This window comes from Amblyraja radiata, chromosome 9, assembly GCF_010909765.2.
Source record: "Amblyraja radiata isolate CabotCenter1 chromosome 9, sAmbRad1.1.pri, whole genome shotgun sequence".
Lineage (NCBI taxonomy): Eukaryota > Metazoa > Chordata > Chondrichthyes > Rajiformes > Rajidae > Amblyraja > Amblyraja radiata.
In genome coordinates, this window is record NC_045964.1 from 31,889,155 (window position 1) to 31,907,346 (window position 18,192).

The window sequence follows — 18,192 nt, forward strand, 5'->3', positions numbered from 1 at the left end:
TGTTTCATCTGCATTTATTTCAAGGCTTGAGGCTCAACAGGTAAAGAGAATGATCTCAGTGGGTGTATTGGCTTGGGGAACTGGTTTATTATTGGCATAACAGAAACATTGCTGGAAGAAAGGCAAAATTGGCAGCTCAATATTCCAAGGTATGGACGCTGCAGATATCATAGAGATGCAGGTAAGAGAGGGGAGGGGGTGTTTTTGATCAGGGAGGACATAACTACAGTGCTTAGAGTGGATATTCTTGAGTGTTTGTCTAGTAGGCAGAACATAGCAGGAATGATTACTTCACTAGGAGTACATTATAGGCCTCCCAATAGTCAGCATGAATTTGAAGAGCAGATCCTTAGATTGCAGATAACTGCAAAAATAATTGGTTAATATTAGTGGAGGATTTCATCTTCCCCAATGTTGATTGTGTCTCCCATAGTGTAAAGCGCATGGACAGGATGGAATTTTTGTTTAAAATGTGTCCAAGATAACGTTCCTTGCTGGAGAGAGTGCAACACTGAAACTCCTCTGAGGGAATGAGGTAGGGAAACTGATTGAAATGTCAGCCGGGCAACACTTTGGGACCAGTGACCATAATTCTATTAGTTTTTAAAGTAGTTATGGAGAAGGATAAAATATGTTCACAAGTTAAGATCCTAAATCAGGGCAAGGCCAATTTTGGAGGAATTAGGCAGGAGCTTCCAGAGGTCGATTGGACGAGTTTGTTTGCAGGTATGGAGATGGGAGACAACTGGGAGGCATTCAAAAGTAAGAGTACAGGGCAGTATGTTCCTGTGAGAGCAAAGGTAAAGGCTGGTAGGTTTAGGGAGCCCCAGTTCACAAGAAATATTGAGGCTCTGGTCAGTAAAATAAAGGAGGCATAGATCAGATAAGCAAATTCCTCCGTGAGTATAAGGGTAGGAGAACATTCAAGGCAAACAGGCAAAAGGGGATTATGAAATAAAGCCAGCAGGCAAGTAAAGGGAAATCCTGAGAGATTCTACACATTCATTAGGAGTAAAAGGATCACATTAAGAGTAAAATAGAAAGAATAAGTCCCCATGAAGATCAGCGCGGTCATAGTTGTGTAAAGACACAAGAGATGGGAGGATATTAAACACATTTCTCTCATATGATTTTACTGTGGACAAAATCATGGAATGGTGATGTCTTAGATCAGATTACCAAAGAGGAGATATTGGCTATTTTAAAGCAAATTAAGGTGAAAAAATCCCCAAGGCCTGATCAAGTGCATACTTGTGAGAAGCTAAGGAGGAAATTATGGAGGCCCCCGCTGAGACATTTGCATCATCTTCAGCCCCAAGTGATGTTCAGGAAGAACAGAGAGTGGCTAATGTTGTACTGTTATTTTAGAACGGAAGCAAGGACAAGCCTGCAAACTACAAGCTGGTGAGCAAGTTCTTCAAGGGGATTCTTTGGGACAGGATCTACCAGTGTTTGGATAAACACAGACTACGTAGCGATGTTTCAGCATGGATTGTGCATGGGAATCATGTTTCACAAATCTGATGGAGTCAGTCTTTTTCCCCAGGGTAGAGGATTCTAAAACTAGAGGACATAGGCTTAAGGTGGAAGGGGAGAAATTTAAGAGAGATCTCAGGCTCAACCTTTTCACTCAGACAGTGGTATATATCAAGAATTTGCTGCCAGAGGAAGCTATAGAAATGGATACAATTACAACTTTTAAAAGACTCTGGACAGAGATATGGATAGGAAGGGTTTAGAAGGCTAAAGGCCAAAGGCAGGCAGGTGGGACTAGTGTAGATGGGGTGTGTTGGTCAGCATGGGCAAGTTGGGCCGGGAGGCTGGTTTCAGTGCTGAATGACGCAATGACTCTATAAATGGGAGTAGCCTAGCATTCCAACTTGATCAGCATGAATAAGATGGAAGGGCCTATGTCCGTGCCGTGCAGCTCTGTGGCATATATGGCTTTACTTACATATGGGCTCTGAATGTGTATATTGGCTCCACATCTAATGAGGTACTTCTGAAAGAAAAGAAACAGTTCAACATTAGTGCCTTTTGGCTACAGCGGAAGGCAACTAAAGTTATTTTCCAGGTCATTAATTGGTTATTATTGATATTTTGAACAAAGGAGTTGAAACAAAATCAAACAAGATCACAGCAAATCTGATCTTTAATATCACAATTAAAATGCTTCTTAATATAAAAGTATACAACAAAAGAAAATGCTTTATTTCAGAATTCAGTTCTTATCATTTCCGAGTACATACGGTTAAAAGGGTTGATAAATTGAAATAACTTCTCATGGAGAAACCTCCGAGCACCAGGCACAAATGATCAAAATTTATTAATAAAAAGCAGTACATCAACAACCCAATGAAATCAATGAACCTGAAAAAAATATATAATGTGATTCTAAGCTTTCCCTCTGGCAAATGAGCAATAGAGCAACTGGTTTTAAATACAAAACACAGTTGGCCATTTATAAATCCATTTTGCCTGCAAAAGTTCTCTTTTCCGACCCTCTCCATTAAAATCTCCCAATTTTTCCTCAATCCCTACAGAAACTCTGCATACAGAAAAAAATTGGAATTCGAAGTGATTTTGAGCCCGTTTAAAGAGTTAAGTGGTATGGGGAAGAGCTGGCACAACATTGGTGGATCTAGGTGAGGAGATGTGGATGGAATTACATTAGAAAGAAATGTGTGGAGATATCAACAGGCTGAGACGGGATTGGTGGAGGAAACCAGTGGCTAAAGATAACGGATCCATCAACAGGATAATGGATCCACAGCCATTAGATGGATAGGTAGGTTTAGTGTGGGACTAAATAAGGGACGAAGGGCAGGCAGATGGGAACAATGCGGGAGTAGACACAATGAGAGGAGTTTGTAGGTGATGGGCAGATGGAATGGGTGAGCAGTCAGAAGAAGGGTCTCGACCCGAAATGTCACCCATTCCTTCTCTCTTGACATGCTGCCTATCCCGTGGAGTTACTCCAGCATATTTTGTCTTTCTTGGGTGGGCAAGAAAGTGAGTGAGAGGAAGGGAATGTGGCATGGGAAAGAATGGTATATGTGGGAGGATCCTGGTGGGAATGGATGGATTGGGGTTACCTGAAATTAAGGAATTCAATGTTCATGCTGTCGTTTTGTAGACTACAGAGGTGGAATGAGGTGGCTTTAAACTAGAGGAACTGATGCAAGTTAAAGGAATGACAAGATACAATAAAAAGATGCGTTCAGTCGCCTACTATGCTCCCTTTACACTTACGACTGTATGGCCAAATTTTGCTGTAACTCCACCTATAAGTTTGCAGAACTGAGTAACATTGTAATTGTTAGGAGAATAATCGCCCCCTCAATGACATCAAGATGAAGGAGCTAGTTATTGACTTCAGGAAGCACGGTGGAGTATTGCTCCAATCAGTATCAATGGTGCCGAAATGGAAATGGTTGAGAGCTTCATTCTTTGGCATTAATATTCCCAACAATTTGTCGTCGAACAATTAAATTGATGTGACAGCTAAGAAGGCATACCAACGCTTCTACTTCCTCAGAAGACAGAGGAAATTCATTATGTCTCTAATGACACTTACAAACATCTACAGATGCACCATAGAAAGCATAGTGTTGGGTGGAATCACAGCTTGGTTTGAGAGCAGCTCTGTCCAAGACTGTAGAAAATGTCAGAGTTGTAGATATAGCCCAGTCCATCATACAGACCAGATTTCCCACCACCGACTACATCTACACTTCATGCTGCCTCGGAAAATACAGCCAACATAATCAAAGACTTATCCCATCCCGGTCATTCCTTCTTCTCCCTGCTCCCGTCTGGTGGAAGGTACAGAGTTTGAAAGCATGCACCACCAGACTCAGGAATAGCTTCTTTCCCTCTGTGATCTAGCTTCTGATAGTCTTTTCAATCGTTAGGGTATTGTCCAATTCATCTCTACCCCATTGCGGACATTGGACTTTGTCCATGTAATACAATGCTGAGAACTATATTCTGCACTACATCTCCCCTTTTGCTTTACCTATTGTGCTTGAGTTTGACGATTGTATTTATGTGTAGTATTATCTGATCTCATCGGTTAGCATGCCAAACAAACCTTTTCCCGGAGGTTTTTGTCAGTCTCCCTACCTGCTTCCACTACCTGCAACCTCCGGCAACCACCTACAACCTCCGGGAACCGCACGGAAACCTTGGGTGTGGCGCAAAGTCTCCAGAGGTTTCCGTTCAGGTTTCCTAAGTGGGACAGGGGCTTAACTCGCCTGTTGAAGCCCTTTTGTGGCTGTTTGCTGCTGTACTGCCTTATTCGCAAGCTCTGCAATATTCTCATATCCAGTTAATGAAAACAAACAAATCCTTTGAATCACTTCTTGCCTGCACAAATTACTCAAGTGTTTCACATGAATAATTGCCAAAACAACCAAATACCGGCATAAAGGCATCACAAGTACCTAAAACAGTCATTCAGAAACTTGATGATGACTGTCTACAAGTAGAAGTGGGGGAAAAACTCCTACAGATAATAGAAAATTAAAATATAAACAAAATACTGGAAATAATCGGGTCAGTCTGTGGAGAGAGAATGGAGCTAATGTTTCAGGTCAAAGATGTGTCAACAAGTCGATGACTAGAAAAATTAATTATTTTGCTCTCTCCCAAAATACTGCCTGATCAGCTGAGTTTTTCCAACATTTTCTGCTTTTATTATAGTTAGAAGTCTGAAGCTTTTTAAATAACATTGGCAAAAGTTGATCCGTCTATGCTCTGATCACAAATTTCACCAAAGGATCCTGACTGAGTGAGAATCCTCCTTAATATAGTTCAACAACAAAGCAAGGGAGTGGTGTCAATACAAGGGTGTGCCTCAAATGTAAAATTATGCTTTGCTACGTCAACTTAAACCCAGGAAATGTGGCAGTGCTTAACACATACCAACTCTACCTGACATATAAATATATAATAGTTTAAAAACAACTAAAATCATACTTTTTGGCAGGGACAGTTTTTTGTAGATTCCAGAGTTTAAGCGTGTGGTCTTCAGAGGCTGTAACCAGCACAGGCTCTACAGGATGGAAAACTAATGCACGTACTCCATCAAAGTGACTCCGTAATGTGTACTTGGCGTTCCATGTCTTCCTGAATGCATCCTTATTAGCCGGTAACTGAAAATGAACATAGGATTAAAGTATTATATTGCTGAATTATATATCTAAATATAAAACATTAAAGTGGAAGGACTCTTTACAAGTTGACCAAAACCGCATTATGTAATCTTTAAAATATTATAAAATCAATATTCAAAGTGTGTAGGACCTCAACAAAATACACCTAGCTATGGATTTTGGTTTATCCTCCATTAATAAATGAACAGATTATAACCAAAATACTGACAATCAAGTGGGCCTAATTTTGATGAATTAATTTTTCTGACCCCTACAACCTGCAGTGGAAATTAGAACATAATTGTTCTTTAGGCTTCGGCAGAAAATGAACATGACCCATGTACAGTGCCCTCCATAATGTTTGCGACAAAGACCCATCATATATTTATTTGCCTCTGTACTCCACAATTTGAGATATGTAATAGAAAAAATCACATGTGGTTAAAGTGCACATTGTCAGATTTTAATAAAAGCCATTTTTATGCATATTGGTTTCACCATGTAGAAATTACAGCGGTGTTTATACATAGTCCCCCCATTTCATGGCACCATAAAGTTTGCGACACTGCAATGTCATGTTAATGAAAGTAGTTATGTTTAGTATTTTGCTGCATATCCTTTGCATGCAATAACTGCTTGAAGTCTGCGGTTCATGGACATCACCAGTTGCTGGGTGTCTTCTCTGATGATGGTCTGCCAGGCCTGTATTGCAGCCATCTTTAGCTTATGCTTATTTTGGGGGCTAGTCCTCTTCAGTTTTCTCTTCAGCATATAAAAGGCATACTCAATTGGGTTCAGATCGGGTGATTGATTTGGCCACTCAAGAATTGACCATTTTTTAGCTTTGAAAAACTCCTTTGTTGCTTTAGCAGTATGTTTGGAATCATTGTCTTGCCGGCCCGCTGGCCAATGAGTTTTGAGGTATTTGTTTGAACTTGAGCAGATAGGATGTGTCTATACACTTCAGAATTCATTATGCTACAACCATCAGCAGCTGTATCATCAATGAAGATAAGTGAGCCAGTACCTTCAGAAGACATACAAGCCCAGGCCATAACACCCCCACCACCGTGTTTCACAGATGACGTGGTATGCTTTGGATCTTGGGCAGTTCCTTCTCTCCTCCATACTTTGCTCTTTTTCCAGAACTGTGGTTGCTCTTTTAAGTACTTCTTGGCAAACTGTAACCTGGCCATCCTATTTTTGTGGCGAACCAGTGGTTTGCATCTTGCAGTGTCGCCTCTGTATTTCTGTTAATGAAGTCTTCTGTGGACAGTGGTCATTAACTAATCCACACCTGACTCCTGAAGAGTGTTTCTGATCTGTTGGACAGGTGTTTGGGGATTGTTCTTTATTATAGAGAATTCTTCGGTCATCAGCTGTGGAGATCCTCCTTGGCCTGCCAGTCCCATTGCGATTAGTAAGCTCACCAGTGCTCTCTTTCTTCTTAATGATGTTCCAAACAGTTGATTTTGATAAGCCTAAGGTTTGCCTGATGTCTCAAACAGTTTTATTCTTGTTTCTCAGTCTCATAATGGCTTCTTTGACTTTCATTGGCACAACTTTGGTCCTCGTGTTGATAAACAGCAATAAGAATTTCCAAAGGTGATGGAAAGACTGGAGGAAAGACTAGGTGCTGAGAGCTCTCTTATACCTGCATGAAGGAGGCAATTAAACACATCTGAGCATTTACAAACACCTGTAAAGCCATGTGTCCCAAACATTATGGTGCCCTGAAATGGGGGGAGGGACTATGTATAAACACTGCTGTAATTTCTACATGGTGAAACCAAAATGTATTAAAATGGCCTTTATTAAAATCTGACAATGTAACCACATGTGATTTTTTTTCTATTACAAATCGCAAATTGTGGAGTACAGAGGCAAATAAATAAATGAGGGTTTTTTGTCCCAAACATTATGGAGGGCACTGTATGAGATTTTTTTTGTTAATGCTTCTAGTACATCAGATTGAAGGGATGGCTAGCAAAAAGGTTTGCTTATGGAATTTTTAATGAGGGAACAGTAATTCAATATCAGAAATCAAAACAATGCAAATTTTGGAAATCTCAAATAGAGACAGAAGATGCTGGAAATACTCATTACGATGGACAACTGTACGGGAGAAAAAGATTTGATGTCTCAGGCTGATGGCTTCATTTTGAATATGACACAGGCAATATTGCAAGAAAGAGGAAGTTTATTTGGATTCCTGGGATATATTGAAAGTGTAAAGGAAGATATCAGGCAATTATGGGAACAGAGGGAACATTTCATGGACAAATGCAACTTGGAGTAAACAATAGATGCAAGGAGGGTAATGTCAGAAGCAATAAGTAAGAATTTAAGGAACAGGGACAGCCCATTTGTCGTCTCAAGCCTCCACCATTCAGTAAGATCATGTTTGATGTCTGATCTCCAAGCTACCTTCTCTCTCCTCCCTCAGCCCTGATGAAAGGTCTTGACACGAAATGCTAACAATTCCCCCCCCACCACCCCCTACAGATGTTTAGATTAGATTAGATTAGATTAGATTCGTTTATTGTCATTCAGACCTTTCGGTCTGAACGAAATGTTGTTTCCCTGCAGTCATACTTATAATTAAAAAATGACAAAAACACACAATCAACACAAATTTAACATCCACCACAGTGAGTTCACCAAACACCTCCTCACTGTGGTGGAAGGCAAAATCTTAAAGTCTCTGTTTCTTCCCTTTGTTCTCCCTCTGCGCCGAGGCGACGGTTCAAACTCCGCGGGTGGTCGCTGCCGCCGCCACAGCTCCGAGAGTCGGGTCTCCACTGCCGCCGCCACGGTTCCGGGGCCGAGTCGTGTCTCTGTTGCTGCTGCCGCCGCCGCTACAACTTCGGGGCCGAGTCGGGTCTCCGCTGCTGCTGCCGCCGCCGCCACAGCTTCGGGGCCGCGTCGGGTCTCCGCTGCTGCTGCCGCCGCCGCCACAACTTCGGGGCCGAGTCGGGTCTCCGCTGCTGCTGCCACCGCCGCCACGGTTCCGGGGCCGAGTCGGGTCTCCGCTGCTGCTGCTGCCGCCGCCACCACAGCTTAGGGGCCGAGTCGGGTCTCCGCTGCTGCTGCTGCTGCTGCGCCACGGTTCCGGGGCCGAGTCGGGTCTCCGCTACCGCTGCTGCTGCCGTCGCCGCAACTTCGGGGCCGAGTCAGGTCTCCGCTGCTGCTGCCGCCGCCACCACAGCTTCGGGGCCGAGTCGGGTCTCCGCTGCTGCTGCCGCGCCACGGTTCCGGGGCAGAGTCGGGTCTCCGCTACCGCTGCTTCTGCCGCCGCCGCAACTTCGGGGCTGAGTCAGGTCTCCGCTGCTGCTGCCGCCGCCACGGTTCCGGGGCAGAGTCGGGTCTCCGCTGCTGCTGCCGCTGCTACGGCACCGATGCCGCAAGCTCCGCCATTAGGCCTCGGCGCAGACGGAGACGGGGAATACGACAAAAAAACAAAGTCGCATCCCCGGAAGGAAGACCAAAGCATGTTTCTCCCACCCCACCCACACACATACACAACTTAATAAAACAAAATTAACTAAAACATGACAAGAAACAAAAAGAAAGAAAAAAAAAAAAAACAGACGGACTGCAGGTGGGCCGCGCTTAAGCCAGCGCCGCCATCTTGAAACTAGTCACTCCACATGCAGAGTTGCTTGAGCAGATTGTTTTTTGTTCCAGATTCCAGCATCTGCATTCTCATGTCTCCATGACTGATCTTTTCTTGCACACAAATGCAATTTCCTACCTGAACCCCATTACCCTCAGATTTTCCCTCAGATCAGAAATATATTCCTGTCTTGTACATTTGCTATAATTAAATTTCACAATTCTGAGCCGGAGTTCTAAAGATTCATTAGGGGGGAAAAAATTAACTTTCAACTCTGTCTGACACAGATGACATCTTTGGTGGTAGGAATGTAACAGGAAGATTAATTGCAGTGGATGGTGTTTTATAGAGCATGGGGATGTCAATAGGTTCTAGTAAAGCTGTGAAGGATGCTAAGAGGACACTGGAGATGCATTAGTGCAATGTACAAGAGATCAGTATTCCGAATATATCAGCAATGTAATGCATAGAAACTCATTCTGCAATCATTTGCTTAAAAGATTTTTTTTAAATCAGAAAGCAAATCTGACAGCACTGAGATACAGCAACAGGAACAATGTATGCTGTCATAGCTTATAAGCGACACTAAAGTATGATCAATGGGATATTACAGACAGTAAATAGCAGTTTTAATTGATTAATAAAATAAGACACAAAGTGTTGGAGTAACTCAGCGGGTTAGGCAACAACTCTGGAGAACATGGTAGGTGACGTTTTGGGTCGGGACCCTTCCATCTGAAGATGGGGCCCGACCTGAAACCTTTAGCTATCCATGTTCTCCGGGGATGCTGCCTAATCTGCTGAGTTACTCCAGCACTATGTTTTATTTTTGTAAACCAGTATCATTGTTTCTATTAGTTTCAATTGATATGCAATTTACAAGAATATTTCTGCACTTCATACTTCCCTACAGTGCCACCAGATGGTGGTATAATCAAACTTTTAACACCACATTGCACAGAAAGAAGGAAAAAATAACTGAGATTGACACAATGAGAGTATGAGAACACAGAATGAATTAAACAAATTGCGAATGTCCGGGAAAACAACTCAAGATTAATACTTTAAATAAGTTTCTGGGTTTGTGATAGGACAAAATTTGCGAAAGAGAGGCAATACAACAATGAGAAAAGTACAAGTGCCAAATGGCACAATCTAACCAGAGTTAATTATAGATTTTCCTCCTTACAGAAGATAATCTTTTTGGCAGTTTGATTCATTTTACAGTTTCTCAAGAAACAGCTGACTTCACTGAATGCAGCAAAGGTTACAGAGTCAAGCACTACCAAGCAACACTTCAAGTGTTTCAGTACTAGCCACATTGCCAACACAAAGTAAAATACTGTAGATGCGTTAGGTTCTAAATTAAACAAAAAGTGCTGGAAATACTCCGCAGGTCAGGCACCATCAGTGGAGGGAAAAAAAAGAGAAGGTTTCAAGCTGCTCTTCTTTCATTAAAACTGGGGAAATAAGAGTGACAGAAGTCCTAAATTGCAGAGAAACCAACGAGTGGAAGAGAGAACAAAAGGAAAGATCTGTAATAAGGTGGAAGCCAGGAGATGCAGATATCTGCAGGAGATGCAGACACCTGTTCTTATATCTTGACTTTTTTCATCTCCAGGGACCCAAATAGCCCTTCCACATGAAGCAGCAATTCACAAAATAGTGCATTTCATTGGGTGCTCATGACTTTATTCTGGAGGGTGCGAATGCAGATTGAGCGACCTCGATGCAGTTCAATTCTACTCTTTCTGCTTGGATGACCTTGAGCTTCCAGCATCCTGTCAATTTAATTCTCCTTCCCATTCTGACCTTAACCTCCTACACCGTTTAAATAAAGTGCAGCGTCAGCTTGTGAAACAGCACCTCATCTTCCTTCCAGGCACATTGCAACTCTCAAAACTCAATAATGAATTGTATCATTTCAGATAACCAGATTTCAGATAACTGTTTGTGGCAGAACTGACTTCCAATACAAGGTTGTCCACCTAAAACATTAGCGCAACTTTCCTCTCTTCACAGGTGCTAGCTGGCATGCTGACGATTCCCGGCATCTTCAACTTCTTCATTCAACACTGCCCTCATTCATCTTCCTCCATTTGTACTCTTCCAGTGACCAAGCCTCATTAACAAGTATTCATTTCCTTCTCTTGGAAAGCACTGAAAGCACCTGAAGAAACTCATCCATATCCTTAAGCAGTTACATTTTTGTTCCCCTCACGCCCGCCACCCCTCCCTCCTCACTTCCCACGTCCACACCAAACCGTTGCCACTTAAAGAAACCTTGTTTTCTTATTTTCCAGTTCTGATGAAGTCATTGATCCAAAATGTTATCTGTATCCATAGATGCTACCTGACCAGCCGAGCATCTCCATTGCTTTCCAGTTTTATTCAAAACCAGGTGAGATTGAATAAATCAAGTTGTGGCTATACTAACTAAATGAGAGTGGTAGAGGCAGTGTTGTGGGATTGTGGGTAAGGAGGACACAACCAACACAATCGAAAAGTATCAGGCAAGAACAAATTGTGCAATTCAAATCCAAATTAGCTAATTTATTGTAATTGCTAAATTTGTTATTGGTGCTGAAAGTACTAAGTTGAAAGAGGAGGTGAGCTACGTTGAGCTTACACTGAACCAATGTAGGAAGCCAAAGACAGAGGTCAGAGCAAAAAAGGCAAAATAAAGTGACAGACTGTAAGCTCAGGGGTAACTCTGGACTGAATGGAGGTGCTCTGTAATATAATCACACAATGTGTTATCTTTCCCCAATATAACCATATAACCATATAACAATTACAGCACAGAAACAGGCCATCTCGACCCTTCTAGTCCGTGCCAAACACGTATTCTCCCCTAGTCCCATATACCTGCGCTCAGACCATAACCTTCCATTCCTTTCCTGTCCATATAACTATCCAATTTATTTTTAAATGATAAAAACGAACCTGCCTCCACCACCTTCACTGGAAGCTCATTCCACACAGCCACCACTCTGAGTAAAGAAGTTCCCCCTCATGTTACCCCTAAACTTCTGTCCCTTAATTCTCAAGTCATGTCCCCTTGTTTGAATCTTCCTTACTCTCAGTGGGAAAAGCTTATCCACGTCAACTCTGTCTATCCCTCTCATCATTTTAAAGACCTCTATCAAGTCCCCCCTTAACCTTCTGCGCTCCAAAGAATAAAGTCCTAACTTGTTCAACCTTTCTCTGTAACTTAGTTGCTGAAACCCAGGCAACATTCTAGTAAATCTCCTCTGTACTCTCTCTATTTTGTTGACATCCTTCCTATAATTAGGCGACCAAAATTGTACACCATACTCCAGAATTGGCCTCACCAATGCCTTGTACAATTTTAACATTACATCCCAACTTCTATACTCAATGCTCTGATTTATAAAGGCCAGCACATCAAAAGCTTTCTTTACCACCCTATCTACATGAGATTCCACTTTCAGGGAACTGTGCACAGTTATTCCCAGATCCCTCTGTTCACCTGCATTCTTCAATTCCCTACCATTTACCATGTACGTCCTATTTTGATTTGTCCTGCCAAGATGTAGCACCTCACACTTATCAGCATTAAACTCCATCTGCCATCTTTCAGCCCACTCTTCCAACTGGCATAAATCGCTCTGTAGACTTTGAAAATCTACTTCATTATCCACAACCCCACCTATCTTAGTATCATCTGCATACTTACTAATCCAATTTACCACACCATCATCCAGATCATTGATGTACATGACAAACAACAGTGGACCCAACACAGATCACTGTGGCACCCCACTAGTCACTGGCCTCCAACCTGACGAACAACCATCCACCATTACTCTCTGGCATCTCCCATTCAGCCACTGTTGAATCCATCTTGCTACTCTACCATTAATACCCAACCATTGAACCTTCTTAACCAACCTTCCGTGAGGAACCTTGTCAAAGGCCTTACTGAAGTCCATATATACATCCACTGCTTTACCCTCATCAATTTCCCGAGTAACCTCTTCAAAAAATTCAAGAAGATTAGTCAAACATGACCTTCCAGGCACAAATCCATGTTGACTGTTCCTAATCAGACCCTATTTATCCAGATGCTTATATATATTATCTCTAAGTATCCTTTCCATTAATTTGCCCACCACTGACGTCAAACTAACAGGTCTATAATTGCTAGGTTTACTCTTAGACCCCTTTTTAAACAATGGAACAACATGCGCAGTACGCCAATCCTCCGGTACTATTCCCGTTTCTAATGACATTTGAAATATTTCTGTCATAGCCCCTGCTATTTCTACACTAACTTCCCTCAATGTCCTAGGGAATATCCTGTCCGGACCTGGAGACTTATCCACTTTTATATTTCTCAAAAGTGTCAGTACTTCCTCTTCTTTGAATCTCATAGTCCAATGCAGGGGAAACATTTTAAATACATTTAAGGGACATTTGAGCTCCTGCAAACAGGAAAGGAGTGGATAACTGTACAGCTTTGGCAAGTGAGTCAGTGGCATTGGAGTGTATTGTGAGAAGAAGAGCATGCATTAATGTTGTTGGAGAAGACTAAGCTTGGAACGTTGTAAAAGAGAGAAGGGGAGATGAATCTGCTAGCGGTGGAACATAGAAGGCGGAAGACATTATGGAGAATGATCTCTGAAAACTGGAGACTGGTATAGTGGAACCAGAGAAGAAGAGCAATCCTACCCATAATTGGAATAGGGATGAGAATCGGAGTGCAGGAAATCCTTTCAGACACGAAGGTGATCTCATCAGAAAAGATGCGACTCTTATGGGGGAACAAAGAGAAAAGCGTGGCTTTTCTGCCCGGATGGGAGGAAATGAGGACAGTGCTCTCCTCTGCATCTGGAGACACCAAGAACTGCAAATGCTGGAATCTTGTGCAAAAAACAAAGTGCTGGATAGCCTCAGCAGATCAAGCAGCATCTGTGGAGGGAAATGGACAGATGACTTTTTGGGTCGGCACCCTTCTTCAGGCTGATTGGAGTGGGGGGGGGGGGAGAAAGCTGGAAAGGAGAGGGGGCAATGGGACAAAGCTTGGCAGGTGATAAATACATACATGTGACAGTTGTGAATAGCAGATGGACAGAGTAAGGTAGGTTACAATGAAAAGGAGACAAACGGGTGCAATCTCATTAAACTACATACACATCTTAATCTGGCAAGCAAAAATTGAAGAATTGTAAAAATAAAGATACATTCTTAACCTAAAGTGAGCAGAGGATAGGTAAGGAGGAAACAATGCCGAACTTCCAATAGACAGTGACGCTGCTAGTAGAGCTGCTGCATCACAGCACCAGAGACCCGGGTTCAGTCCTAACCTTGGGTGCTGTCTGTGTGAAGTTTGCACGTTCTCCGTGACTGCATGGGTTTCCTCCGGGTGTTCCAGCTTCCTCCCATATCCCAAGAACGTGCTGGTTGATAGGTTAATTGGCCACTGTAAATTGCCCCTAATGTGTAGGTGAGTAGCAGAATCTGTGAAAGTTGATCAGAATGTAGGGAGAATAACAAAGGGATTAATGTTGGATGAGGGTTAAATGGGCAGTATATGGACTGTGTGGATTTGGTGGCCTGAAGGACCTGTTTCAGTAATGTGTCTTTCAATGATTGTGACACCAATGACGTATATTGATCACATAAGATTGTTCAAAAAATATTTGCAAAATCAAATATTTAGGGTTGGTAAGTGAAACAATTCCTGTCATGATGGAATGCATATTTTCACATGCCTCTAATTTGGACTTTGCTGGTGACATTTTTCCAATTTAGAGGCAGCAGTGAATGAATTCGGGAAACTTGCCAAAGTCTACCTCAGATACACTTGCTATATACACTGAGACAATTGCATCCATGTTCGTACTTGGGTTTGAAGGAACAAAGTGTGCTTAACCTTCTTTATCATTTTGTTACATTGGCAAAGTTACATTTCCTAAAGACATTTTTTAACAAAAATCACGAACAGTACAACTACAACGGAAATGTACAAATAATTGAAGATATCAAACAAGTTACAAAATCTCAGATTACATATTATACAGTACAAAAAGGAAAAGCAAACATATGAAGTATTGCAATCATAAACATTTTACAAGGGCAAGTTTTAAAAAAAAGATGAAAGCCAACAAAAGTTCAAAAGGAGAAAAATACCGTATTTCCCGGCAATGAAGACGCACCTGCGTCGAAGACACACACCCATTTTGAGTTGCTAAATTTTGAAAAAAGGCTGGCGGGACATAGAATTTCTCACGCTCAAAAAAATAAAAAATAAAAATAAAGAAAGTAACAATTCAATTTGCCCAAGGCTTCCAGATCACCTCCATTCTGAATGACTGAATGGGTGGGGGGGTGGAGGATGGTGGGAAAAACGGGAGCACACCGGGACAAGTTGAATCAGTTGTCATCTTATTGAATGACAATACCAATTGAGGTTACTCGCACTGACACAGGAGTAAGCTCCACTGCCTGCTGTCCTGTTATCCATCACCCGCTGACCCGCTCTATGATCTTTGCTCTTGAGCTGGTCCCCTCATTGTCCGGTCTACTTTGAAAGACACGGACCGGGCAGTGAATGCCATGCAGTGTCACCAAGTGAGGCCATGTTCTGCTCCTGGCGGCAGTCGGAATTTAAGGATTTGCAGGAAGCGGCTGACATGAACAAGGCCGGCGAGCGACAGGAGAGAGGTGTTCAGACGGAGAGCACTGCCAGAGGTGAGTGGGCCGGCAGAAGGTGCTGAGGTGGCGGCCGGTTCCGCTGTCCGGTCCAGGCGGCTGCTTGCAGCCACCTGAGCTACTTCCCACCCTGGCCACAATGCGATGGTTCCCCGCCGGGAGCGCCGCGGCAGCAGTGAGTTGCTGGCATGTTCCCCAACCCCCTCCTTCTCAACGCTCCTGCCCGTGCTGACCCGGGCCAGACTCCCCACACGCTGTGAAAGGAACTCTTCCCCCCCCAGCGGCGCTGTTCTTTTACAGCCGCTTCCCATCAGCTGCCAGCAATGAGGGATAAACTTGGCCATCCCTCAGTACAGCAACATCGTTCTTGATGTTGCTGCACTGAGGGATAGCCAAGTCTATCTTTCTTGGCTAACAACCTAACCTTCGGCCTCCTAGACGCAGGTAAATTTTCATGCTTTATTTTTGGGTAAAAAATAACGTCTTCATTGCCGAGAAATACGGTAATTACACACTCGAGAGTAATTTTGAGCTTTATTATTCCAAATTTAAATTTATTTCCAGGACTTGCAGGAAGTCGTGTTGTAACTTCATAGGACTTGAGATGCTGCGTTTGGAGTTTGGTGTGCAATTCTGATCGCCCCATTACAGGAATAGGAAGGTTTTAGAAAGGGTCCAGAAGAGGTTTACCAGAACGCCGCCTAGATTAAAGGGTACCAACTACAAGGAGAGATTTGACAAACTTGGATTGTCTTCTCTGGAACATCAGAGGCTGAGGGGAAACCTGATAGAAGTATATAAAATTATGAGAGGGATAGATAGGGTAGACAGTCAGAACCTTTTTCCCAGGATGAAAGTGCTGGAGGATATATCTTTAGTTTTAAGATGAGAAAGGCAAAAGTTAAAGGAGTTATGTGAGACAAGTCTGGAACGTGCTGCCAGAGGTAGAGGTAAGTATGATAGAAGTTTTTAAAAAGCTTTTGGATAGACACATAGATATGTAGGGAATGGAGAGATATGGATCACATGCAGATAGAGAAGATTGGGTTTGATCTATTATGTTCGTAGGAACATTGTTGACTGAAGGGCAGTAGTACATGTTCCTCAGCAGTACATCTACTGTTCGATATTTCTGTGTTTAATGTATATTAAGGTGATGATGAATAATCTTCCTGAACTGTGCAGATGATCTTAGCAAAGCTGTTCTCACAACGCTGAGTTTTGCAAGAAGGAACGGCAATATATTTTCCATTCAGTATTTCATCCAACTGAGGGATGTGGTGGCATCCACAGGAGCTTGTTGCCCTTATCACAGTGTGTGATGGAGGCTGCAGGTTTGGAAAATGCTGTCACAGAACTCACATTAAGTTGTAAAAGCAGTGTATTTTAGATGGGTTGGTGACAATGATGTCAATGTCTCTCATGATGAATGGAACGCCAGCCAAATTAGTTTCTTTTTCCTTAATAGTGGAGACACAAGGAACTGCAGATGCTGGAATTTTGAGTAAAACTCAAAATGCTGGAGTAACTCTGGGTCAATCAGCATCCCTGGAGGGAATGGACAGGCGGCATTTTGGGTCTGATCTAACCCACTAAGTTCTTTGTTTTGCACTTTAAGCACTTTATTTCACCCTGAAGAGTGTTCATTTTCCCCAGCGTTGCTCAACCATGCAAGCTCACGGTGGCCCATCACATTCATGATCTGGGCCATGTAGCTGGTGGAATTACTTTGGGGAATCTGGTAAAGGGTCATGCGCCACAGGATACCCACAACTACTTTATCAATAGAATGTTCTTTACTAACTTTCAAAGAGAATTGATAGAAAGTATTAGCTGTAATACTAATCATCTGTAATACAATTTCATTTTGAAATCTGTCTCATGTTTATAATCTCACATGGCTCTGTTTTACACCATTACTCGGTAACAATGTGGCTGGCCCAGCTACAATAGGATAAAAATGTTCTATATCTACTAATTTTCACCTCAATGTGCATTAGGGTAATTATAAGAAAATATAGTTTCTGTCATGAATTTAGCAGCTGCCACTGACCCAGGTGAAACAGTATCAATCTACACCACAGGGATGGACATTCCAATTCCAGACCATTAGTGGATTTTTAGCAATAGAAAGATATCAAATTTCTTGTCTAAATAAAGCAATGAAGAGAATAGTGGGACTGGAAAAAGAACACGTCCATTGCCTTTACTCCCCTCCAATCATAAATCCTAATGACATAAAACGATGACATGCCACACACAAACACTAATTTCCACCAGTTGATCATAACTAAAAGAAAACCACACATCTTTAATTTTTCAAGTCTGCTGGCTTAAAATTGGTCTAGGTGGCAGAGACGGTGGAATGCTGGGGATTTCTTTGCAGCGAGTGACTTATCTCTTGCCCCAGCCAACATTTTCATCACCAACAAGACACAAGTCCAGAGTATTGGAAAGGTCCCCACTTGCCAGTGGAGATATCCTCCAACTTTACTCAAGACACTCTACAAAGAACAAAGAAAGAACACTAGACTGGAAATCTTCCTACCATTTTCAACATTCACTGCTTTCATCAAAGACACAGTGTGACTACAAGGGCACCATCTACAAGATGCAACAGAGTAAGTTGTTAACACTTCCTCCATTAACACTATCCAAACCCTCAAACCTTGCCACTAGCAGGCAGGCAGCAGTTGCAGGGAATTTCGACATTCTGACCTGCAAATACATTGCTGTTCTTTC

At 42.5% G+C, this 18,192-nt stretch overlaps 1 protein-coding gene across 4 annotated transcripts in view; it reads right to left on the reverse strand.

The window, feature by feature from the left end:
• Window positions 1–18,192, reverse strand: part of strn3 (striatin 3) — a 139,175-nt gene that overhangs the window by 11,842 nt on the left and 109,141 nt on the right. For all 4 annotated transcript variants that reach the window (XM_033026992.1, XM_033026995.1, XM_033026993.1 and 1 more), the window contains 2 exons: window positions 4,981–5,156; window positions 1,955–2,002 (listed from right to left, as the gene is read on the reverse strand). In XM_033026992.1, coding sequence (XP_032882883.1) covers window positions 1,955–2,002; window positions 4,981–5,156 — 224 coding nt within the window. The remainder of the gene's footprint in view (window positions 1–1,954; window positions 2,003–4,980; window positions 5,157–18,192) is intronic.